The sequence below is a fragment of the Cygnus atratus genome, chromosome Z (assembly GCF_013377495.2).
Source record: "Cygnus atratus isolate AKBS03 ecotype Queensland, Australia chromosome Z, CAtr_DNAZoo_HiC_assembly, whole genome shotgun sequence".
Lineage (NCBI taxonomy): Eukaryota > Metazoa > Chordata > Aves > Anseriformes > Anatidae > Cygnus > Cygnus atratus.
In genome coordinates this window covers 71,471,135-71,496,479 of record NC_066396.1, presented here as the reverse complement: position 1 = coordinate 71,496,479, position 25,345 = coordinate 71,471,135, and the positions used below count along the sequence as shown (strand labels likewise).

The window sequence follows — 25,345 nt, the reverse complement described above, 5'->3', positions numbered from 1 at the left end:
TATCTTGCAGGGATTTGTTAAGCATTTGCACGATGAGGCAACACACTCCTGTAGTGAAGTTTAGAGGTTAAGTTTTGCTTCTTTTAAATCAGTAGCAAGACTCTCACTGGCAGGATTCATGGTAGCAGTATCTTTTTAAATTAGGAAGTGGGAAAGAAAATTCTGACATGCGTCTAAACTGATATATATACTGGCTGCTCTTAGTCCATTTTTTCTAGAAACACGTCATCAGTTGATTGATCCTTATAGAGGCCCAGTGAAGACAGTAAAGATATAGCAGAGGTGAACCTGCTCTATTGAGCTTTCAAGAAAAATACTGCTACAGAAAAAAATCATCACTTGCCAAATGCTGGTACAATGCCAGTGATGCCAAGCTCGGACCTGCTGGCTTAATATTGGTACAGCCAGCTGCAGGTGAACCTGGAGCTTTTGTAGGTCTCAAATACCTGCTATAAGAACAGAAATATTAAATGAAACATCTTTGCCAACTTCCAAACTTACTTTCCCAAACTAAAAAAAAAAAAATAGATCTACCTCTGATTTCAAAAAAGGAAGACTTTCACAGTTCCTTCTATGAAAATGCTAGGTGGTGTTGCTGTGTACTACACAGTAGATCTGCTCCAGAAACCGGAAAATTTCCACATGAAAAAAGTACCTCTTTACATTAAGCCAGCTGGCCAGCATTTTGGGGTAGGGGCATATGGATCATACTGTCACTTATTTTACTGCTTGACTGGTTATTGACTGAGGAGACAACAAACATCTCATTATATTTCTGCATAAAAGGATGTGAAGCTCAGAAATGGGGCCCTTCCTGTAGCTCCCACTGCCCTTCCTGCATGAACAATGGCATTTGTCATGAAGATACTGGGGAATGCATCTGTCCTCCAGGTTTTATGGGAAAAACATGTGAGAAAGGTAAGCAAATATTCTCTTCACAGATTGCTTATTAATTTGTGCTCTGTAATAGAAGTTGGCAGAATACACTAGCCCTGTTTGACTCTTTATAGCTATTGCATTTACAGCTGGTGCTGGAGACAGGACAGTGTTGGGTGAGATGAACCTGGAATTAGCATAGCAGCTCTTGTGGTTAAGACAAATGTTTCCAATTCCTCAAAAATCAGCATGCTTGAAGCTGCTGACTGACTGTTAAATGCATGATAGACTGTGGGATCTTAAGCATACACTGGCACTGGGAAATGAAGCCCTGTGACAAACATTCCCACACAGCTCCTGAACAAGCTGCCACCTGGTCAGAGGGTGAACAGTCTCTGGAGGGGCGTATCAATAATATATGTCTGTGCATATCTGTGTCTGTGACAATTAGTTTGGATTCTGGAGTAATTGGAGTAGGAGCACACTGCACACTGATCTGTCCAAGCAACTTGTGAGTACAATGCTAAATATCTATCTAAATATTCTGACCAAATTGCAGTGCTGCAAATATTACAATGCAACTATTGGAATAGATGACACCTGAACCACTCTAATTAATCAGTGGTCATAGCAGAGAAGCAAAACCTTAAGCAGTTTTATATGCACTGGCCTCTAAGAAGGAGATTTGGTTTTCAAGGCAGTGTTTGTCCATTCAGTATTAGAAAGGCTTATAAAGAGGGTTTATTGCTGAAGCTCTATGCCCAAATATCCAAAGCAATAGAGGCTTTGATGATGGATTCTTATATGGCAGAAAGCAATGTTTGTTTCAGCTGCCAGAACTTACCATTCATGCAGCAGTGCCTTAAGATGTTTTGGAAGTTAATAGATCTAGTATCTGAATGGTAAAAATGTAACTTTTCGTTTTAATTCATGTTTTCCATTGTCTAAAGCTGTATCATTGGAAGCATTAGCTCTCTTGCAGACTTACTGCTCTTGGATCTTTCTTTCACTCTCTCCCTTCAATAGCTTGTGGAGCCAATACATTTGGCAAAACATGTGAAGAGAGCTGCAAAGAAAACCATGGCTGCAAAAACTATATGTTCTGTCTGCCAGATCCATATGGTTGTTCTTGTGCCACAGGATGGATGGGACTGGAATGTGATAAAGGTATAGTCAAAAATATGGGGAATGGTGAAGAGTCCTTAATGTGCTGCACATATGAAACACAGAAAGAAACTAACAGAGGAGATTAAGAGAGAGGAATGTTTCCATTCTGTAAAAAAGGGATAATAATATTTAATTACCTCAGAGGAGCATTTCAGATCCTCAAAAGAAAGATTAAGCAAAGTTGCAAACTATTCAAATTATTCTGCAAAATGAATTGATGTTGTAACATCAGCTCTGATAACGGCTACAGCCCTGCTGTATTTCTACATGTCACACTGAGCTATGCACTGTCAATCACATATCCACCTACTGGGCAATAATTAGCCTTGTTCATTTCTATTAGACTGAAATCTCTTTGGGACATGGTGCACATCTCCATGCATGTGTATGTACTATGGTTCATTGGTGCTGTTAACACTGGTGAAATTTTGACACTACCACAGTGCAAGCATGAAACCACAGTGGATGTCGAAGAAGCTTCCACATTTCCATCTAGCGTACAAATGACAGGCATGGATATAAATGTGCTCTATATTTCATGTTATTTGTCCTCCGGATGCTCTGTGGATGACTTAGTGCTGCTACAAAGAGTTTCAAACTCAACCCAACTGAGGGAAGTAAACTCTACTGGAGAGAATTGATGCATGAAATTGAAAACTTATGGAAGACATTATCTAGTACCTTTACACTAACTGGAAACATATGTACTTGCAGAGTGCAAACCTGGTTTTTATGGGTCAGATTGCAAACTCAGATGTAATTGTCACAATCGAGGGACGTGCGACAGATTTAAGGGCTGCGTCTGTTCCCTCGGATGGCATGGTCTGCAATGTGAAAAAGAAGGTAAAGCAAGGTAACACGGTAGTAAATGACTTTTCCCCAGTGTAACTGAAACAGATCTTCATGCTGGTGTAGCATTTCCACTTCAGGCTGGTATCCTTATGCTGTCAATTGCATTCCAAGGGCCCACATGTATCTGCATACCTTTACTGCAGTGCAGTGTTTCTGAGCACTATATGCTGCATTTTATAGGCCAGCGTGCTACAGTTATATCTGACTTATAGCAGACTTATATCTGCTGCTTACACCAGGTAAAGGATTGCCAATAGGTTGAGGGAGGTGATCCTTCAGCCCTGCTCAGCATTCGTGATGCCATACTTGGGAGTGCTGGGTCCGGTTCTGGGATCCCCAGTACAACAGCAACCATACCAGCAAGAGCCCAAAAATGGCCACAAAGTTGATGAAGGGACTGGAGCACCTCTCCCATGAGGAAAGACTGAGGGAGTTGGGACTGTTCACCCTGGAGAAAAGAAGGCTTGGGGCGATCTTATCAATGTGTGTTAATACCTGACAGGAGGGTGCAAAGAAAATGGAGCCAGGCACTCTCCAGTAGTGTCCAATGACAACACAGGAGGCAGTGGACACAAAATGAAACACAGGAGGTTCCCCCTGAACATCAGGAAATGTTTCACTGTGTGGGTGACCAAGCAATGGCACAGGTTGCCCAGAGAAGCTGTGGAGTCTCCCTCCCTGGAGGTCTTCAAAAGCTGCCTGGACATGGGCCTGAGCAACCTGCTCTGGGTGTCACTTGAGCAGGGGATTGGACCAAGTGACCTCCAGACGTCCGTTCCAACCTCAACCATTCTGTGATTCTGTGACTTGCTTTCATTAAATGTAGCGTTACAGTCTTTACTCTGTAGGTTTGACACCAGCCTTAATATCAATTACTGAAAGGAGCTGGACATCCTACTTGCATGATCAGCTTTTGGATAGGTTCATGCTATTTTACCTTTAAGGTTTACTGCATACCTCTTATTCAGCTGCATACACTCCTACACCACCAGGCTCATAATCTGAAATTGATGACAGAGACACTAGGACTACCCCAGAGTTTAAAGCAGCTCTGCCTCTTTGACAGAGTTAGGCTTGCAAAGCTGGATGTACTTCATTCAGAATATCTTCGGATTCAGGCAAGGTTGGCACACAGTATTTTATGAAATGCACTCAGCAACTATCATTTCTGCTTGATAAATAAAGTGACAAATCTATTGTTAACTTGTAAAAGCTTTCAAACACACACACAAAAAAAAAACAACCAAAGAAATAAAGCCATGACCCAACCAGGTGAATTACACCATTGTGATCCAACTGCCCTTGTGAAAAGACGTAATGGAGAGCTAATAGTAACTACACATTCATTACAAATTGTGTGCATGATTTTGCCGTAAGTAGTGTGTGTGTGCTTAGAATATAAAAAGGAGCAAGAAAAAGAGGGAATGGAAGAGGAAACAAAAGAAGAATGGATAGAGGGGTTGTTTCTTCTCACATGCTCTTTACTCTGTTATAACAGTATTGACTTTGGTAAGCTTTGGGTATCCATGGGTATGCTTACATAAGCGAGGGAGGACCAGATACCTATGCTGCCTAAGCTTTCCAGTGTGCATGTGCATTATATGCCTAAGCGTGTTTGATGCTGCCTTTTGAAAGTTCTGTTTGAAGAATGACATAATATATATTCTGCAGGTTCAGCAGATCTTTCGCCTCAGATAGAAAACTTATTAGACCCTGTGGAACTCAATTCTGGTGTCGAGTTCAAGCCTTTTTGTATAGCTACTGGGATGCCACTTCCTAAATCTGAAGAATTTAAGCTTTTGAAGCAAGATGGAACTGTCCTAAGGGTAGGCTCCTGATTACTTGCTTCCTGTTATTTCTGATATTTATACTGACTTTATCTGTAGTTAATGCACACTGTGCTTTATAAGCATAACATGAAATTTCAGTATTCTGAGATTATCATATTGCTTATCGCACTGCTCATTGTTTGCTCTTCTTTATTTACTGAGTTCCTGTTCCAAAAAGTTTAAAACTTTGCTATAATCCACATGACTTACAGGGCTAGCAAAAACAAACAAACAAATAGAAGTGATTTAGATGAATGGCTCTCACATAGGCTAGGAACCGTTGAACAACCAAATCAGATCATGTTGACATTCCTGAAAATGAGAAAAAAATCTTGACTTGTTGATAAAATGGTAAATTATACTTTGAAATATATATAGGTAACTTAATTTTAATTCTGCTCTTCCTCTATGACTAACTGGTAACAATGTAAAATATGTTACTAAATAGAGTAGAAATTAATCATAGTCTCTGAAATACCAGTGATTATTTATTTTTCAATTTTCAATTATTATTTTTAAATAATTTTAAATACTTTTTCAATTATTGAATCTACATTGTGTATTGAAGTTATGTTTACTATGTAAACACTAAAAGAAGGAATACATATACAGCCTTTGATTTAAAGAGATTGAAATCACGTACATGGATTAGGATTTAAAGAGAATGAAATCAGATACATGATCAAACACAGCAGTCACCATGTGAGCTTCCTCAACTGTAGAAATAGAACTCACAGACTGAAGCATATGTGAATCTATGGAACTGACCTCTATAGAGCCTCTCTAGCGACACCACTAAACCCTAAATGAATTCCTAAACTGTGAGAAAGGTGGAATGGAAAAATTCCGTAATGCCCGCAGTTTTCAGGTCCATGTCTTTTGTCTTTTCAGCCTTCCTTAATTGTCACCAGTAATCGCTCTGAAGCTATGTTTACAATTAATCGAGTCCAGCCCCGTGATACAGGAACCTGGGTCTGCAGCGTGCAGACAGTAGCAGGAATGGCTGAGAAGCCATTTCAAGTTACAGTTAAAGGTAAGAGCATAAATCTTTTCTAACATCTTTGCCTCTCTATTTTTAAAACAAGATTTATAGTCTAACATGGCAGGGCTTTCCATTCCTGAACTGCAGGAAAATGTCTGAATAAATATCTACAGTCAGAATATAAACAGAAGCCTCTTATAAGCGGCACCCTAATTAAGTGTATTGGGGTATAAAAGTGTGATGGTAAGGATTAAAAGAACAGGCAATTTTTTTATAATTTTTTTTTTGAAGGGTACAAACTGTGAGTTTTAGGGTCTAAACCCCTGTCTACTTTTTAAGAGTTTGGAAGAGCATCTCCCATTTTCCTGTAGATGTAGGAAGGTACCAGAGTTTTACTGATGTAGGGAATTAAAAGGCTGGTTTAATACTTGCATTCTTGCTCAGTTCCTCCTGTGCCACAGTATGCCCCACGGCTGACAGACAGTGGACATAATTTTCTCATTATTGATATCAATGCTGAGTTACATCTTGGAGATGGACCTGTTGTGTCAACAAAACTCCTGTACAAGCCAGCAAAGCGTTATCAGTCCTGGATGTCTGTAGAAGGTAAGATTCTCTAATTCTCTCAAACACAAACTTCACTTACATACTGAAACATAATTTCGCGTCTGCACTTGACCCAGATTCAAAAGTCTCTGTAACCCATAAAAATTAAATCTTTTATGACTGGCCACATGGCTCTGTATAACAGTACTGTATAATGTTAATGTGAGTGTGGTACACTAACAGTGGTTGGAAGTGTTTATTCAATTTTCAGTAATCAAAAGGTTCCCCCCTTCTTCCCTAAGATAAACAGTACTCAATACTGGGCCCAGCTGTTGAAAAATCCTGTGCAAATTCCAGTTTTTCAAAAGCAGTGAGCAGTATGGAGTGGTCCTGAAGCATCTGCTGTCTTCCTGTATGCTTACTGTGCCCTCCACTGCAACAAATATTTTACGTAAATAGTGATCAGGAATGGTATAGGTAAAGTGAAGCCTGCTTGTGAGTGAGATGACCACTTTGTCTAAAATACTACAGGAAACATTACAGGAAATTAAACAAGTAAACAATAGTTACACTAATTCATGGTAACCCAAGATCTGCACACAAAATACGTACTGCTGAAGTAACCAGTCCTGCTCTGACCCAAAGGAAGGATGGATGGAAACATCCCTTGCGCTGGGTCAGAACCCAGCGGTTACTACGGGCTTACACTGCTTACGTTAAAAATCCATATATTATATGCTTCAAAATAGCTTATCTTAGTGAATTGGGAACAAAAGAAGAGCCTGAGTATGTTACCTTCCATGTGTAGTCATTCAGGAATATTTTCCTGCCCTTTTCTTCCTTATCATTTTTCAGGACGGGGTATACAACTTTACTGTTTCTTTCTCCTTCTCAGTAAAAGGCACAACCAAAAGACTGGACAATCTGGAACCTAAAACAGAGTATCAGTTCTGTGTTCAGCTGAGTCGGCAAGGGGAAGGTGGGGAAGGCCATCCCGGACCACAGGCTAGCTTCACAACAGCTGCACTTGGTAAGTCATCCATCACCTTGGCTTTTCAGAAAAGGGCCATTTCAGAGGGTTATCTCTGTGGTCTGCTCCCTGATCGGCCAGAGCACTTTCATTTGAGCAATGGTAGCAGCTAGATGTGAAAAATATAGAGAGCCTTTTGAAATAATCTCAGGCAAAGGAAAAAAAAAAAAAAAACAGGGGTGAAGAAAACCACCCTATATGTAAGACAGTCCTATTATGCTCCCTGATTTAGAGGTGGAGGATCTGGGAAAGGAAAATATGCATACTTTGCCTGACTAAGCAACAGAATTGGAAATAGGAAACACTTCTTTTGCATGCTAGTCCTTCCTTCTAACACCAGATCGGTCCTTTCACTTACTATTAGATCAATTTACTTTAAAAATTAAAATGTCTGAACAAGCAGATAAGCTTTCAGATCACTGAGGAGACAGCCCAAACTGAATACTGACGTGCAAAATAAATTAGGATTCCACTAGGAATTACCTAAAAAGACAGCAAATTTCTGATAACTGGGTGGGGTGTGGGAGGGGAGAACTGCCCTTTGTCACTCTAAGTTAGGGCAAGTGGTTGCGAATAACTGGTACCCCTGCTTTGGTTTACATACCAGATGTGAAATGTTGTTCCCTGTCTCACTGTGGCTTCTCCAAGGTCTTCCTCCACCAGAAGGTCTCACACTCCTTCCAAAAAGCACGACATCGCTGAATTTGTCATGGCATCCTTTAACTCTGAGGACAGAGGACGACATTCGTGTTGAAGTGGAAAGGAAGAGCGTGAATGACAATGGTGACGAGAGCAGTGTTATTACTCAAGTGCCAGGAAATATGTCCACACTGATCATTAAAGATCTTGAGCCCAGACAGCAATACATGTGCAGGGTACGGGTGAACACCAGGTCCCAAGGAGAATGGAGCAACTACCTGTATGCGTGGACTTTCAGTGACAGTAAGTAGCTGATTCACTTCCGTTTAATTCTTCCTCTTTCCCCCAGTGGTCAGAATGATTGTTTCTTAATCACTACATTAAAACTAATCCTTTGTTTTGGTAACACTCAGTTCCTGATGACAACCTGTCACGGTTGCTATTACTATTATTATAAAGAAAATCTCTGTATCCAAAGGAATTCTTACCTTGGGAATTGTCAGGAACTGATGATGAGTTTTATGGGAAAGAAAAAAAAAAGGAAAAATAAGTGAAAAGCTTCGGAATTCACAACTTCTTAATATCTATATGATTTGTGCTTCTAACACACATCGCATTTTTTTCTCCTTGTAATGATGAACACACAGATTTTCATAATCTAAGCTCTTTTTTAACTCCAAAAAAAACAACACTCAGACCCTGCAGTTCAGCCATGTCAATACAGAAATAGCCAGCTTTTAAGGAAGGAAAAGAAGATACAATGAAAGGTACACATTCCTGTGAGCAAAGTGTAGTTTCAGTGTAGCTACGCTCAAGATCAGTGCCCGTGCTTGAATTCCTGAGTATGAACCGTGCCCTTTCACAGTGCCAAAACAGATGCTCTATCAGAATGAAGTTTGCCTGGCTGATGGATGTCACTGCCCAAACCCTACACTGGAAAGGTATGCTTCTTTCTCACAACAGGTCATGTGAGGAAGCCCTCAATGAAACCCTACACGTATTAAAAGAAGTATCACCGGTTCTCATGGGACACCGCAGTATCCCAAACTGCACAAAGAAAAACTTAAGGGTACTTTTTTCCAGCAGAAGGTACTTAGCATAGCCATCATGGGTGTGTCCAGAAGTCCAGAACTCACCTCTGCTGGTGTTTTTCTGATGAAATTTTGGACTTGATGATCCTTGTGGGTCCCTTCCAACTCGGGATACTTTGCTAAATATCGATAACAATTTCCCTTCCTTCTAATAGCCTGTATCCTGACAGGGAATTGCTCCCTGCAGCAGTGAGGGTGCTCAGAATCACATGGGGATGATGATTCAGTACAGAAGTAAATCAACCCTTTCTGCATTAATTTTAAAGCAATTATGCTATCCTTGCAGAACAGCTTAGAGCATTCGTATCCTTTTTGCACGGACAGGGCTATACTGAATACTACTCCAACCTCTGCTGGAAGTACGGAGTACTGCAATATGGGTGACTGCACATGGTTCATAAAACAGTTGTGCTCAGTTACCAAAGCTTGTCAACAAAATTCTTCTGTTTAGCACAACAAAGACACTGAGTAAAGTGTTTGGCCTCTGAGGGAAGGCAGGTGAGGTGATGTGCACTCCAACACTTTTTGTGTGTTTATGTCTGTTCTCAGGAATCCCTCCTGCACCATACAACATCAAGTTTTCTAACACCACTGACACATCTTCAGTCATCTCTTGGACAACTGCCGAGGGTCACTCCATCTCCTCCATCATCATCAGCTACAAAATTTATGGCAAGGCTGAGTACAACCACATCGACATTATCATTAAGAACACCACCATTACTCAATACCATCTCAAGGGCCTCGAGCCAAACACTGTGTACCAGGTTCAGATTAACGCTCAGAACAACATCGGCTTGAGCAACCCAAACACATCCTTTGAACTGAAGACTCTTCCAGAAACTAAAGGTTAGTTATTCCAGCATACCAGACTTGCACAAACCAGGGCTGATGATATAAGCCAGTTAGATAGAGCAGTCACAATATCCTTTTTTTGACTCTCAGTTCCCTACATGGCATCAGTGAAGTGGCAACATACAGCGTTTGTGCGTATTCACTAGCAAGCGCCCAACAGCTCATAAATTAATGGGAGTTAATTAGATCACTGAATGTGACCTTAGCTCTGCTCTCCCTGAAATAAGCAGGTGCTCACAAATCTGAAAATCAGAGCATACAATGTCTGTGACATTTTTGTAAAACAAGGGGATATACCTGTATGTCTTTACGCCGTTTATAAGATGGGAGTGTCTAGCTATGCATTGTTCGTGGCTTTTTCAGAATTACCTGGAAATGACAAACTCTTTATGTGCTTCCTCAACAGCTCCATATGAATCGAAAGGAGGCAAAATGCTGCTTATTGCTATCCTTGGCTCTGCAGGGATGACCTGCGTAACAATTCTCCTGGCCTTTCTCATCATGCTGCAGTTAAAGAGAGCCAACTTCCAGCGCAGAATGGCTCAGGCTTTCCAAAATGTGGTGGTGGGTTTCTAGCTTTCCTCTGGCAATGTGGCTAAACATTTTTGCCCCATCTTTTGCAGTTTTTTGTTTGTTTTCACTTCCTTTTCTTTGGCCTTTCCAAATACAATCTCCTCTTCATGTATGACATTAGTGCTGTTGCTAGTGACCCAGAGCTAAAGCAATCATAGCTATAGGCTATGAGACAGATGACCTGACTTGAAAAAAGATACACACAATTTATCCTTCTCTTTTCTGTCTTGTTGCCCCTGTGTATGACCAAGTATCAAGCCATGCAGAATGGAAGAGCCTGTTTTCCTTCTGTGAAGTTATGCCCTGTTTTGAAAACTGCAGTACTTTTAACCATTGCTTTTGAGCATCAGTGACTGATCTGCCACATTTTTTTAACCTGGGGAGAGCACAGCAGGGATCAGTCAATGGCAACATCATAGCTTTGGCAGTGATGAAATTGCTGAAGTTTGTAGTATCACGTAGAGTTCTCTCTGCATATACTCGTATCCTTCTGTAGCTTCCGCCGCACTCAGCTTTCCAGTGTTATCTCTCACTTCAAAGGGAAACCCATGAAGGAGAATGAAGCTGGGCCAAAGAACTCCTCCAACTGGATCTCCACAGGTTATTTCTTAAAAAGGGGACCAGGGGATCCCCTTTTTAAAGGGGACTCATTCAAAAAGATGAGTGGTCTCCAGGCCACAAAATGAGTCCCCAGGCCACACATAATAGCTCCTGCTCCTTGTCTTGAAACTTTTCCCCAAAAAAGTGTTTATTGGGCACGTGTGGCTGAAGTGGAGATGTCTCAAGTATGGAGGAGAATCATTTCCTCTCTCTTTTCTTTCTTTGCATTGTCTTTCCTCAGTCTTCCTACTGAGCCTGATTAGCACAGAATTTACTCAAGACAAACAAAGAGTTAAATCTTGCCCTGAGACTTAAAACTGGTTCTAAGATCAATTTTATCAAATGATTTTTGCCCATCTCTTTCACCTTCATTAATCAGAAAATTTTCAGGATGCCTAGTACAAAGGTACTTATGCATAAATTAGGAGCCTGATTAATTTTGTAGATCTAGGCACAAATGCTTGCTGCAGCCAGTGTCTAAAGTAGGAGTCTCACTCGTGTAAGCAGGAGATGGTTCAGGTTGTGTGTGTGTGCACACCAGTGAGCACATATGTATTCAGGGAGGGTAAGCATGGTATTGCTCAGTAAAGAAGAAATCATACTCAATGTCATTTGCTTAACTCTGTTACAGAGGGAAGAGCCAGCTGTACAGTTTAACTCGGGTACTCTCACTCTGAGCAGGAAAGCCAAAAACAGCCCAGATCCCACCATTTATCCAGTTCTTGAGTGGAATGACATCAAATTTCAAGATGTGATCGGGGAAGGTAACTTTGGACAAGTCTTGAAAGCACGAATTAAGAAGGATGGCTTACGCATGGACGCTGCGATTAAAAGGATGAAAGGTAGTAAAGATCAGACCTCGAGACCGTAGACTTCTCTTGGCTGTTTTTTTTTTCTAAGTGTTCCTCTGTCTTAAGAAGTGCTTAGTAGCCCCCTCCTAATGTTTAAATAAATATTCAAAATTACTAGTAACATTATAATGGCTGATACTAGGCCAAGATTTGTGTTCCGGCAAAGACTGCATTTCTGCTCTGTCATGTTGGTCTATATTTCTCTTCAAATGCTAACATCATTAAGGATTATGAATTTTGCACTTCACAGACTAGTACGAACTTCACATGTGAGTTTATTTGCAAAGGAGGAGCCATTAAAACATGCACTTGATAGAAAAAGGTGCACTGAGCTAGCCTTGGGCACAGCATTTAGTTATCTCACTCACCTCATCCAGTCACAGATAACTACATCTCTGCATCTGTACATACATACACTAAATCAAGGGTCACTTGCGTTCTTTGTACTCATCGGGCCTGACTGCCATGTTCCAGAGAGAACTACAATGCATGGAATACTGCAAGAACGTACATATTTTTTGCAATTCACTAGATTGTTATGTAGGCAAATTGGGAGACACTCAAATACGATCACCATTAAAAAATGAGCCAAGGTCGGCACGCAGGCAGAAATAATCAAAAGCACACAAAAGGAAAGACTTTTAGGCAGCTAGCTGCAGTATGATCTGCTATGACTTTTTACCTTTTGAAATAAGGGAAGTGACAGATGTGTAATATTAAAATGCTTTCTTTCTCTGGAGGTGGCTGCTACAGACATTAGATTCTTTTTCTCCTCTTGGAATGAAAAATCATATTTTTCAAGTAAATATTAATGTATCTTAGAGTTTTCCTCTTTCTATTGGGAATGAAGCTGTAGTGCCCCAGGCAGCCCAGAGTCCTCATAATTAACAATATAATCCTAAATTCAGTTCAAAGGAAAACATAAATACACACTGATTTGATTTTCAGAGTATGCCTCAAAAGATGACCACAGAGACTTTGCTGGAGAACTTGAAGTCCTTTGTAAACTTGGTCATCATCCCAACATCATAAATCTTCTGGGAGCATGTGAACATCGGGGTAAGACACTATTGAATACATGCACTTCAAAAAATCATTAAAAACAACAATAACAAAAACAGTATAGATTCATATTGTCCATAGAAACACCAGCTCATGAACAGGTTTTTCTGTGCAACACTTACGTTAAAAAGCCAAATACACTTGGCGTTAGAGCTACAAGTCCATGTTAATCCGTCAGAAATGATGTTCACCAGTAGTTCTAAATTCTCTATTACACGTAGGAGTTACATTGTTTGGTATTTCCCCATAAATCTGTTTTATGTTTATTTTATTTTTACTTACATCAGTGTAGGTTTCCAAATACTATTGCTGAACATCTTTTACTTTGTGATACACTAACTATCTGATTTTTCATTAGGATATCTTTACCTTGCCATCGAATATGCCCCCCACGGAAATTTACTGGACTTCCTTCGGAAAAGCAGAGTGCTAGAGACAGACCCAGCATTTGCCATTGCCAACAGTACTGCATCTACACTTTCCTCTCAGCAACTTCTCCATTTTGCAGCAGATGTCGCTAGAGGGATGGACTACCTGAGCCAGAAACAGGTCAGTCCTAAATTTTCTACCCACCAAGAGCAGAGTATTAATTTTTCAGGGACTATGCTTTTAAATGAGATCAATATAAGGTTTTAATTTTAGCTTTGATAGCACACACTGGGTGACCATTATTTTGTTGTGTTCACTCAGCCCTATCAAATACTATGTCACAGGGAATCAAGGAGGAGGCATTCAAACTTACAAATGACATGGTAACTAACTGCTTTCATCTTTAGCTAAAGTTTAAAATGTTATTGGTAATTGCATACTAAGCCATTTGTTTTGGTTTTCATTTTTATTCTGAATGCTTACAATTTTCAGTAGAGCATTCAAATAACACATTTCAAGCTCACAGATACCATACTGATTTCTGTTTTTTAAATTTTAGTTTATTCATCGAGATTTGGCAGCAAGAAACATCTTGGTTGGAGAAAACTATGTTGCAAAAATAGCTGACTTTGGCTTATCCAGAGGTCAAGAAGTTTATGTTAAGAAGACCATGGTAAGAATCAAAAGCCATATAGTCTGTTCTCATTTTTGTTTTCTTATTTCTTATTTTGTATTGTAATATAAACAAAAATGTAAACTCATAGGTACTACAGAACTAATCATATATATATATATACTTATAATATACTAACATGTATAAATATTTATATTAACTATTAATACACAAGCATTACCTGTAAATCAGCTCTATAACACATTTATAATATATATAATTGAAAATTACTTCTATGAAGATGGATGGCAGTATAATAACCAATTTTGTAATCAGTAATGAGATTTAGTTCAATTCTATATAGAAATACATAGAACATACATTTGATATATGATGAAAATGTGTATCTGAACAGCTGTGAGAATTAAATTTTTGTGCCAGAATTTATCTGGCTGGGGCAAGCTAGGTTAATTTTATTGAACAAGCACGAAGTTAACAAAACGGTAATAACAGACACACCAGGATCTATGAGTTGACAAAACAGCTGTCCAGAGCTAATGCTTTGGAAGACATAGAAGAGAAAGATGTCTAATAAACCATCAGACAACCACAGACCAGGAATAACACTGGGTGATCAAGGGAATGGGACTGCTTAGAGACACATGACATTACTCAAGGATTATTTCCAATTTGTCTTGAGATGCTGGTTGGATAAATTTTGTTAGCTTTAGCTTAAACTGTCCCTTCGGTATGTAAATGTACAAATCAAGTCACGGAACAATTAAAGTAATAAATCTAATCACTTAATAAAGTTTACTTGCTTATAGTCAATTTTCATAAATATAACATGTAGAACAATTGCTGGGGATTCGATTGTGGTATCTATTGGAGCGGGTCCAGAAGAGGGCCATGAAGATGATCAAGGGGCCGGAGAACCTCTCTTGTGAAGCCATGCTGAGGGAGCTGGGGCTGCTCAGCCTGGAGAAGAGAAGGCCCCGGGAAGACCTCATTGCAGCCTTCTAGTACCTAAAGGGAGCCTACAGGAAAGATGAGGAGAGACTCAGGGGGTGCAGTGGCAGGACAAGGGGTAATGATTTTAAACCAAAGGAGGGAGGTTTTTATTAGATATAAGGAAGAAATTCTTCACTGTGACAGTGTTGAGGCACTGGAACAGGCTGCCCAGACAAGTTATGGATGCCCCATCCCTGGAAGTGTTCAAGGCCAAGCTGGATGGGGCTTTGGGCAACCTGGTGTAGTGGGAGATGTTCCAGTCCACAGCAGGGTTGTGGGGTGGACTATACGTTCTTTAACGAATCCAATCCAAATCGTGCTATGATTCTATATTGTTATTCCAACCACCAACAAACCAACTTTCATGAAATAATTTCCAGGGACGGCTTCCAGTGAGATGGATGGCAATTGAATCTTTGAATTACAGTGTTTACACCACTAATAGTGATGTGTAAGTATGTTTTTAAGTGGTCTTTTTAAAATAAACATTTTTTTTTCAATATCAAGGGAAGTTTGATAGCAAGTATAAAGACATGCACTGAACACAAAAAAACTCACAATGTCAGTGTGAGTAAGCAAATGGCAAGAAAAAATGGAAATCAACAGCAAAAATAGTTACTTTTATTTCATCAGAAATGTCACAAGTCCACAAGCTAATTAGATTTGGGTTACTAATAGAGGTGTATTTCTCACTTGAAATAAAAAAAATCTTCTGAATTCTCGGGCGAGTCAAAGGAAATCAGTATTTTATTCAGGAATCTGGAACTGATATTTAGCAAAGCAATTCTGTAAGAGTGCTATTTTTGCTGAGAGCGCTTAAGTCTAGTCAAGAACTCTGTCTGATGGACTTACAGGGAATTAATTTTGCTAAAGATCTCGTTCCAAGCGCTCCAGTTCTACGAACCCTAAAATTACACAAAAATTGGTAAGAAAAAAAATAGGGAGATTGACTCACACTTCTTTATGTTCTCTGATTATTAGCAAAATTACCTACCATTTTAAAATATGGTATCTTGTTGCATTCTGGTGGCACTCAATAATACTCCTCTCTTGTAGATGGTCATATGGTGTCCTGTTATGGGAAATTGTTAGCTTAGGTAAGTATGTGGATTTTGTTCTGCACAAATAAACTCATCTGGGTCAAGCAACCTCTACTCATTCAGTCTGTTTACAGTTCCTTGCTTTGCATCACACTGCATTTTTTTTCCTGTTTCATTTGACAGAACCTTATTTAGCTTCAGTATTCTTGGAAATACAGTCATCACATTTTCAATTCAGATACCATTCTAAATGCGAAAAGCATCATGACCATATTTTCATGGCACTGTAAAACCCAGGACATATCTAAATGTAAAATTCAGCATACCACACAATTTGTAGCCTTAATCCAAAAGTGGATATAATGTTGATGGGTAGCTTTTGATCATCCCCCTCAGTTTTAAGTCACTATTTACATTGTAAACACTTCTTTTTGCCAAACTTCTCCAAGTACTGTCAAAGAAAATTTCTGAACATTAATAAAACTTGAGGGGTTTGTTGTTTTTTTTTTGTTTGGTTGGTTTGGTTTGGTTTTGTTCTTGAGTAGTTGAAAAGCTACTGTTTTGTTGTTAACTGCTTCCATGCTGCTTAATGCACAGTTTGAAGAGAAAAATGAAAGCCAGTGTAAATTTTTATCACCTACAGGGCTGGTATAAAAACATACTGTCTAATGCTGGACTAATTCACCTGTTACTGAGTCAGTCATTGTTTTTCCTATCGCTATGAAATTACATTTTTTAATTAAAAAAAAAGTAGTGTTCATGACAATGATTAAACCCTGCTTTAGGTGGAACACCATATTGTGGAATGACATGTGCAGAACTCTATGAAAAATTGCCTCAAGGGTACAGACTGGAAAAGCCTCTCAACTGTGATGATGAAGTGTAAGTAACTGCCTCGGCAAACACAAAACGAAACACAGCATCATCTATAGGAAATAAACAAATTCTACAAGAAACTAATTTTTTTTTTTTATAAAAACACAAATTACATTAAAAATGTAAGGGTACAGAAGTGGAAATAATTATTTCAGGCCCTTTCTGCCCAGCATGCACTGTTATTTGCAATGAGCCCTTTCCGAGGCTTCCCGCTCCTGCCAAATATACTGTTCTCTATGCAATATGGCTGGGCTTTCACTCAAAGAGAGGTTCTTGATTATTCCATAGAAAAATAATTTTTTTCCAGACAGAAACCAAATGTTGAAAATATAAATCCAGATATGTATACGAGTCCACTTTTCTTTTAAAAATAATAAACAAGAACTAACAACTCTAACCTACGTGTCTAAACCATCCTGTGTTGGTGTTTGCTTTTAAAGGTATGACCTAATGAGACAGTGCTGGAGAGAGAAACCATATGAAAGACCATCATTTGCTCAGATATTGGTGTCACTGAACAGGATGTTAGAAGAAAGAAAGGTAAGAATGAATCCACAGAAATGAATCAGGCCATGAACAATTTCAATATAGTTTAGGATTCTAGAGGTAATGCAAGTTGTATCACACTCTTTGCTTGCTTCCTTCCCAGACCTATGTGAACACTACCCTATACGAGAAGTTTACCTATGCAGGCATTGACTGCTCCGCTGAAGAAGCTGCTTAAGACAGAAGAAATCTACATTCACCAACGATGTATTAAACAAAACCAAAACTCAATCTGCTGGAGCCCAGAATGTGATGTGCTGTGTAGAACCACGTATAGTTCTAACTGTATATAATACAGTAATACTGTTTTACTACAGATATCTATGTGTATATCACACAGTAACCCCTGCCTCCACAGACTGTAGAAGTGTACATACTGCTCTGAGTAGGAATAGACTGAAGTCATAAAACCTGCTTTCATATGCAGGGTATTCTTCTTTTCTAGTCATGTAGATGAAGTGTATACATTACAGTTATTGTAGTGCATTACATGTTGCCATCGTAGACACGTTTGATACTTTTCAAGAGCTACTGATAGCAAAGTCAGTTACTTACAGCAGTATTTCATATACATTTTAATTGTGATTCAAACAAAAATGTTATGCTCTATGTGACAGTGGTATTTGCAAGCAGATGCCAATCCAGTATTGTGACCAAGAATACTAAGATTCCTATTTGAAAGTAACGGTAAGGTTGTAGAAATAATCTGTTCAAAAATTCTGCTGACACTTGTAAAATATAAGGAATAATATTGCTTTTGCAGCATCCAGTTTGACAGTGTTTGCCTAACTTCTAAAAACAGGCGTATATTTTGAAGTGTTTGATGCTATCTGAGGCAGCCATACAGCAATTATGAAGCACAGGACTGAAGAACATAATACATCAGCCTGGATATAAATGAGGCTTTTTCAATTTGTATTTCATTTGATAATTACCCTGCATAATTATAAATTACTACCTATTATGTACAAGCAGGATTTACTTACTTTTTCTTATTTTATCCCTTACGCAGGTTGTTGTATGGTATGGCCTCTTAGAAATGCTTTACAAAAATGCTTCAAAACAATGGTATCTGGCCTGCCTGAAAGATCTTCCAGCCCTTAGGTGAGACAAAGAGAGACAGGATTGGCATTACCTCCTGGCATGAAGTCAGTCACTTGGCATCCTGCAGACTTACCTCATTCAAACTTCACACATCTGCTAATTTCATGCTTTGCACAAATGTTCCCCTTATCCCCCAGGGACTCACCGGCTCATAACTGCCCATCGGATCACGGTGACTTTCTAGCTGAGTGGATCTGGTCACTCCCTGGCACCTGGAAGAGGCTAGAGAGAACAAAATAGAAAGGTTTCCTTCTGATGCTTAGTTTGTGAGTGGCTTGGTTACAAGGCAGGGATACCACAGCAGAATACAGGGTTACGTAACTGGCATATATCAGTCCTTACTCAAATAGAAGAAGCACTAAAAGCCTCATTAAAAGGGAGTCCAGCAGCAAACAAGGACGCTGAGATCACGTGCACTGCCTTGGGATTGGCAGAGCTTGCACTGTAATTACAAATGCTACAAGCTGAGTTTACAGAGATTGCACAGGCTCACTGGACTAAGGGAACCTCAGCAGAACTCTTCAAAAATAGGAGAGAAGAAACAAATTCCAGGTATTTTTCATAAAAGACTACTTGGCAAGGCACCTTTGAAGTATGGGGATTGCATTTGGCTGTCTGACCAGGTTTCTACAGGTCAGCAACATGAACAGGAAGGGACCTCCATAGATGCCCTGGCAGACAGGCAATGCTAGCTAAAAACTTCTGGTAGAAGTTCTCCGCTTTCTGTAAAGAATTTTTCATGGGTCCAAAACAGCTTGTTGTCCCACACATCTGAGAAGCAGACACTACTGACTGTTCTACTACTTGATGTAAGTCCATGTTTCTGTGGCAAACTTTTATTTTAAGCAATGTCATGTAAGGAAAGATCAGTCATTCACCAGCCCAGTAGGTCTTAATGCTGTCTGCATTTTAAGTGTTGAAGTCCTCTGTAATTTTATCTGAAGGTCATTTAAATGTCTTTGTAAATGTTCTTCAGAACCTCAGTTAACATTGTGGTAACATTGTGGTATGCATAAACTTTATGATTTGCTCTAATGAAATTTAAAGATTATTTTTAAGTTGTCATTTGAAAAATATACAGAAGTAATAACCCCAATGCACAGCTTGAGATGTCTCTATTAGATCTACACATCACAGAACTACAGCTATTAATAGATTACTTGCTTCTCCACTTGCAACATGCACTGTGTGTTCCACACTCAATATCTAGATATTACTCTGTTAGCCAGGGCTGAAAATGTGATTTTATGGCGGTTTGTGACATAAAAAGGTTTTCAGCCTACCCATTAGTGGTTGTATGCTCTGGCTTCCACAACACATTATATCAGATCCCATGTCCCCCCGTATCCTCAAATGTCTTTGTTTCTCTGCTGTTAAAAGCATAACACTATCTGCTCCCAACAGTTACTATTCCAAATACCTCATGTCCTAACATCCTTTATACACTTCTACATATTTACACCTGCCTACTTCTATGCACAAGCTTACTCTGTCACCAGCTCTTCTACACACTGCTTTTTGATAGTACTTCCACAGTTTTCTCATATTTTCTCACATACTGTTACCAAGCTCATACTAAGGACAAGTATATGCTTGGGAAAGAATAGAAGAATTTCAGACAAGTGGAGCTGGACATGCTTTGAGGAGTATGTGACATACAATGGAAAGGTAACTGTTTACAGTCAAGAATTATCGATAGTTTGAAATTATCAGACACCTATTCAGAGAGAGTGGAGCCTTAAAAAAAACCAAACACATAGAAGAAACACTTGCATACAACTTCTCCCGCCAAAATTCTCCCCATCTCTCACTTTGGTTTAGTGCAATAGTTCTTATTGTTCAACAGTGAGTGCAGTTAGAGAAAAAACAAGTCCTTAACACTTTCAGGGAAATCTCAAGCGCTACAGAAGCACACAGCATATTTGGCAGGAAAGCTAAGAATAGTTCTGAGAACAGACATCACCTACTAGAATAAAAAAAAGTTTCACCAGACACCATCTGGCGGGGGGGAACAAGTGTCCAAACAAGAACCTTTACCCTCATTAGACTGGCCAAAAAGTAAAGCATAATTGCCCTGAGGCTGTCTGAATTCCACTACTGTGCTCAAAGGCTGCACTTCTCCTACTCCTCAGTAACAAAAAAGGAAAAACACATCTTGTCTCAAATGATAGGTATATTCAATTCCTATTTCTCTGTGGACAGATTGACTTTAAACTTATGTTTGAAGTCACACACAGCCCCTTCTCCACTGCCCAAAACATAATGGTTGGGCATTTGCTTAAAAAAATGTAGTGTTGACCATTACATCAGAATGTGCATAAGTACCTGGTAGAAAGAAGTTAGGAAGATGGAGATGTGCTCTTCTCAGCGATATCCATCGACAGGATAAGAAGCATTGGGCACAAATGGAAATACAGGAAATTCCATTACAGGTGGTCAATCCATAGAAGAGGTTGCCCAAAGAGGTTGTGGTCTCCATCCCTGCAGATATTCAAAACCTGACTGGACGCAGCCTTGCTCTGAGCAGAAGGCTAGACTAGATGATCTCCCAAGATACCCTCCAGTCTCAGCTATTCTGTGATCTCTGAAAGACTGGAGAAGGAGAAAATGCAGAAAATAAGCAGAGGCCCAGATAAAGTAACTAAATTACATAGGCCTAGTTCAACAATACAAGTTTAATTACATAGGCCTAGTTCAACAATACAAGTTTTGCCTCTTACTGTTAATTCCCTCCCTGTGCTGGTACGTGACATTCCTGCTTCCAACGCAACATTATGTCTTTCCCTGAACCATTCTGCGATCCTAAGCCACATACTGATCAGCCATTACCATGTGCAGTGCCACTGCTCGGTCACAGGGGAACTCAGATTAAACACCAGTTGGAACAAACAGCCTGGAGCAGTTTGGATTGCTAAATCAAAATCCTCAAATCTAGCAAACTTACTATTATGTTTCCTTATAACATTTCAGAGCTATTTCACATATTCCCTTACCAGCACAACATACAATATAGGTGGTGATACCCTCACAGTAGGAGGCAGAAGCTTCAGCAAGTCCCTCCAAACTGCAGGTTACAATCAGACCACACCAAGTCTCCCACATCTCACAAACATGAGCTAAAATTCTGGCTCTTGAAGATGCTGTGTCACATTTTGCAGTAAAGTCTTCATCATAAACACACACAGGAAACAGTGTGCTTAGAGCAGCAGAAAGATAACTCAATCCCTGGAGCACTGACTTAAGCCTAACTGGTCTTCTATTCACAACACCTTTCAGTTTTCGTGAAACTTCATTACTTCCAGGATCAGAGGATTGTTCCATTTTGCCAATTTTACAAAAAAAAAAAAAATCTAAAGTTCTTTGACATGTTGTGCATAGTATTTTTATCAATAGTCAACTACACAAAAAAGGTATGAAGAGGACAAAAATCAGACAATGGATGTTCTTTAGATTGCCTATAAAATCTGAGTTATCAGCTTGGTCAGTGCTAACATTTAGCAGAGAAACCTGTGTTAGTCATCCAACAAAGAGTAACAAATTCTACAGAGTAGGTATTCATCTCATTCCTCAGATTCACTCAAAGCCAAATAATAACAGCAACCTTCACAAAAAAGACCTACTTTCAAAGTTAGGAGTTCCAGGATCCAGGAGCAAGTATATCCTTAAAAAAAAAAAAAAAAGACACTTCAAAGCCATTCTATAAGCTGTAGTAAGGTGTTTTGGTTTTTTTAAACCACAATCTGAGTATTAAAGACAGGACAATTAACAAGCAACACTACTTCTAACCACAGCTATTACCTCAAAGTATATCACAGAACAGGAGACATGCCCTAGAGACTGAAAAAACATAAAAAGCAAGCACATTGATTTTTTTCTTCAATTTAAATCTAGTCATGCAGTTTACTCCTTGTTATTATGCACAGCATGTCCATGACAACTGCAAGATCTTCTTTACGCTACTCATGTTACAGGGACCTCAGTCAAGACCATTTTCCCCCCACACGCAATATTTTTTCAGGAATCAATGCAAAGCATATCTTCATCTTTACGGTCCTGTAAAAACAGACATTTTTGTACATTTTCTTTTTATTTTCTTTGATTTCCTTCACACAGAAGTGGCAACAAGACTTTAAAATCTTGAACTTACATCCCTTTGTGAAGGTAGCAGATGCTGAATTCTGCCTTAAGAGGGAGGCAAGGAATTAGAACTTATAGTGTAGTCCAATTCTAGTTGTAGCAATAACCATGTTTATTTCTTGAGATAACTGTGCTTTTAGGAACCCCAATAAAGCCAGTAAAGCACATTGCTTTTTCACAGTTGAAAAGCTTCCTACAGGGTCTTTTTTTTTTTTTTTTTTTTTTAAGAGAGACCAGTTTATTATGCTCCATAAATGATCCCATTTCTAGTATCATGCCTTTTTTTTGTCAATTAACATAGTAGGGAAAATAAACCTAATCAACTTCAATGAACTCTCTCAGGAAGCAAACAGAGGTGGAGAGAAGCAGGTAGGGAAAGAGAGAAAGAAAACAAATCTTAAATCAAGCTTTCATCACACAACAGAAATTAGAGCACTGAAGCTTTATTTGCTGGAGGCTGAACAAGAAGAAATCAAATTATCTCCAGAACTTTAGACAAGTGCTTTCAGTCACTGTGATTGATAGTTTACAGCTACACATAGTAGTAAGGATGATTACAGAAAGTATTATTTTAACAGAACAGACTTGCTATTTAACACAGAAGCATTTACTCAGTGTATCTTACTTGTATTTTGTGCATTTATGTTCTTTGCTGTACATCTTAAGCAAAGTAGATGAATTATGATTTTCACATTAAGTTTTCCCACTGCCCTCTTTTACACCCGAAAAATAATTGTTACTGAAGCATTAGAGTCAAATTACAGTCATTAGTGAGTCAAATCAAGGTTGAATTTTAGTCCCACCATCCTGTTCCTTCAAAGCCAAAATCATCATCATTTTCTCCTTTTATTGTCCTCCTTTACTTTCCAGAGGATTAGTTCCATACATGCAATTGCATCTTCACTGGAATTATGGCCATCAACTAAGGGAGAATAAAAAATATTATGTGTCAGATTACACATTTCTTTATAAAATAATGGTAGGAATAATGGTAGGTTTGTTTATTAAGAAGCTGAACAACTGTGAATAATGTTAAAAGAGTACCTGGCATCCAGACAGTTTTTGGTGCAACTTCTTGCTACCAGAATTCAAGATAACTATGTGTCTAGAAGCTCAATATTGTCTGGTAGTATTCCATTTCCTGCCACATCCTCTAGCTTCAATACGCAATTGAGCCTGGGTTAGTAAACTAGAGCATCCAGCATAAGTGTCTTTGGAAAGTCAGCCTCTCCAAATCTTGTGCAAAATCAGAAGTTGAAAGAGCAACTGAAGACAAACTGATTTACAACTAGATGGTAATTTTCTCCTCAGAGACAAAGATCTGCTGAAAGAGCCCACAATATCTGAACAAAATGGTGTTAAAGGAATTAAATTATATATGGACATGCATTTTAAGAACATGTTTATTCAAAGTCAACAATTTAAAATAACAAGTCTACATATATTTTATACCATTCCTGTAACTACAAGAAGTACAGCAGCAAGGTTTCAATGCATTCTGGCTGCAAAGTGGTGATAGCCGCACAAATAAACTATCCGTACAATGTTCATTAATTGTCACTTTACATAGGCACCAGAATACCCTTCCTAACATTGTCAATGAAAGAAAATGTTGGCCGTCAGTATGTAATTATGTATGTAATTAAGTATGCAAGTTCTGAGCACTCCCTACTGAAAGCCAAACCAGAGTGTTGAAGCAACTAGACTCTAGCAAGTCTAGGATAGGTATAGAATAAACTACTGTATTCAGCCATCTCCATACAGAGAAATTGGTTTCAAATTGAGAGATTTGAATTTGTGTACCTCATTTACCTCATTAAATCCTAAACAGGCTAAACCAAGGCAAATTAAATCCTGGAGAAGAGAAGGCTCTGGGGAGACTGTATAGCATCCTTCTGGTACCTGAAGGGGGCCTACCGAAAAGCTGGGGAGGAACTCTATCAGGGAATGTGGTGACAGGCCAAGGGGTAACAGCTTTAAACTAAAAAAGGGTACATTTATACTAGATACAAGGAAGAAATTCTTCACCATCGGGGTGGTGAGGCACTGGAACAAGTTGTCTAGGGAAGCTGTGGGTGCCCCATTCCTGGAGGTGTTCAAGGCCAGGCTGGATGGGGCTTTGAGCAACCTGGTCTAGTAGTGGGAGGTGTTCCTGACCATGGCAGGTGTTTGGTCCAGGTGACCTTTAAGGTCCCTTCCAACCCAAACCATTTTATGATTCTGTGATTCCAAGAGCAGAAGTTTTATTAAAGGTACAGAAGATGTCAATTAAACAGGTTTGGGATGTGGGCTGATGATTCAGAAACCCAAACAGTTGTAGAAAAAAAATGACATCATATAGTTCAGCATTTTAATTTGAAGGTGGTAAAAAATCCTATCTCCCTTCTATTTTGAGCTAATGGCTCAATAGACAAACAGAATGGCTTCTTTGCATTATAGCACTGCATTAATGCACTGATTCCACATATGTTTCAGGCAGGGGAGAACAAACAATACAATACATTGACAGTAAGGACAAAATAATTCTTAGATTTAATTACAGTGTTCCATTTTCCAAAGAAGCAGAGGATTTAAGTGCTATCATAACAAAAGATGACTTGATAATAGAGGTACCACTTTCTAGCTCTCTCTTATAAAACTTAAATGTCAGAGATTTTAGATCATTTTCCACATATAGCAGCCTAGACTCAAAAGGA

General features: G+C 39.1%; 1 protein-coding gene across 1 annotated transcript in view; it reads left to right on the top strand.

Moving 5' to 3' along the window:
- Positions 1–17,586, top strand: part of TEK (TEK receptor tyrosine kinase) — a 40,204-nt gene extending 22,618 nt beyond the window's left edge. Inside the window, exons 5-23 of the mRNA XM_035563010.1 lie at positions 787–918; positions 1,903–2,043; positions 2,758–2,886; positions 4,567–4,721; positions 5,616–5,757; positions 6,151–6,312; positions 7,148–7,282; positions 7,931–8,224; positions 9,562–9,861; positions 10,274–10,431; positions 11,672–11,882; positions 12,840–12,950; positions 13,312–13,502; positions 13,882–13,995; positions 15,327–15,397; positions 16,003–16,043; positions 16,772–16,868; positions 17,303–17,402; positions 17,512–17,586. Of these exons, the coding sequence (XP_035418903.1) occupies positions 787–918; positions 1,903–2,043; positions 2,758–2,886; positions 4,567–4,721; positions 5,616–5,757; positions 6,151–6,312; positions 7,148–7,282; positions 7,931–8,224; positions 9,562–9,861; positions 10,274–10,431; positions 11,672–11,882; positions 12,840–12,950; positions 13,312–13,502; positions 13,882–13,995; positions 15,327–15,397; positions 16,003–16,043; positions 16,772–16,868; positions 17,303–17,402; positions 17,512–17,586 (2,759 nt within the window). The remainder of the gene's footprint in view (positions 1–786; positions 919–1,902; positions 2,044–2,757; positions 2,887–4,566; positions 4,722–5,615; positions 5,758–6,150; positions 6,313–7,147; positions 7,283–7,930; positions 8,225–9,561; positions 9,862–10,273; positions 10,432–11,671; positions 11,883–12,839; positions 12,951–13,311; positions 13,503–13,881; positions 13,996–15,326; positions 15,398–16,002; positions 16,044–16,771; positions 16,869–17,302; positions 17,403–17,511) is intronic.
- Positions 17,587–25,345: the final 7,759 nt, after the last annotated feature.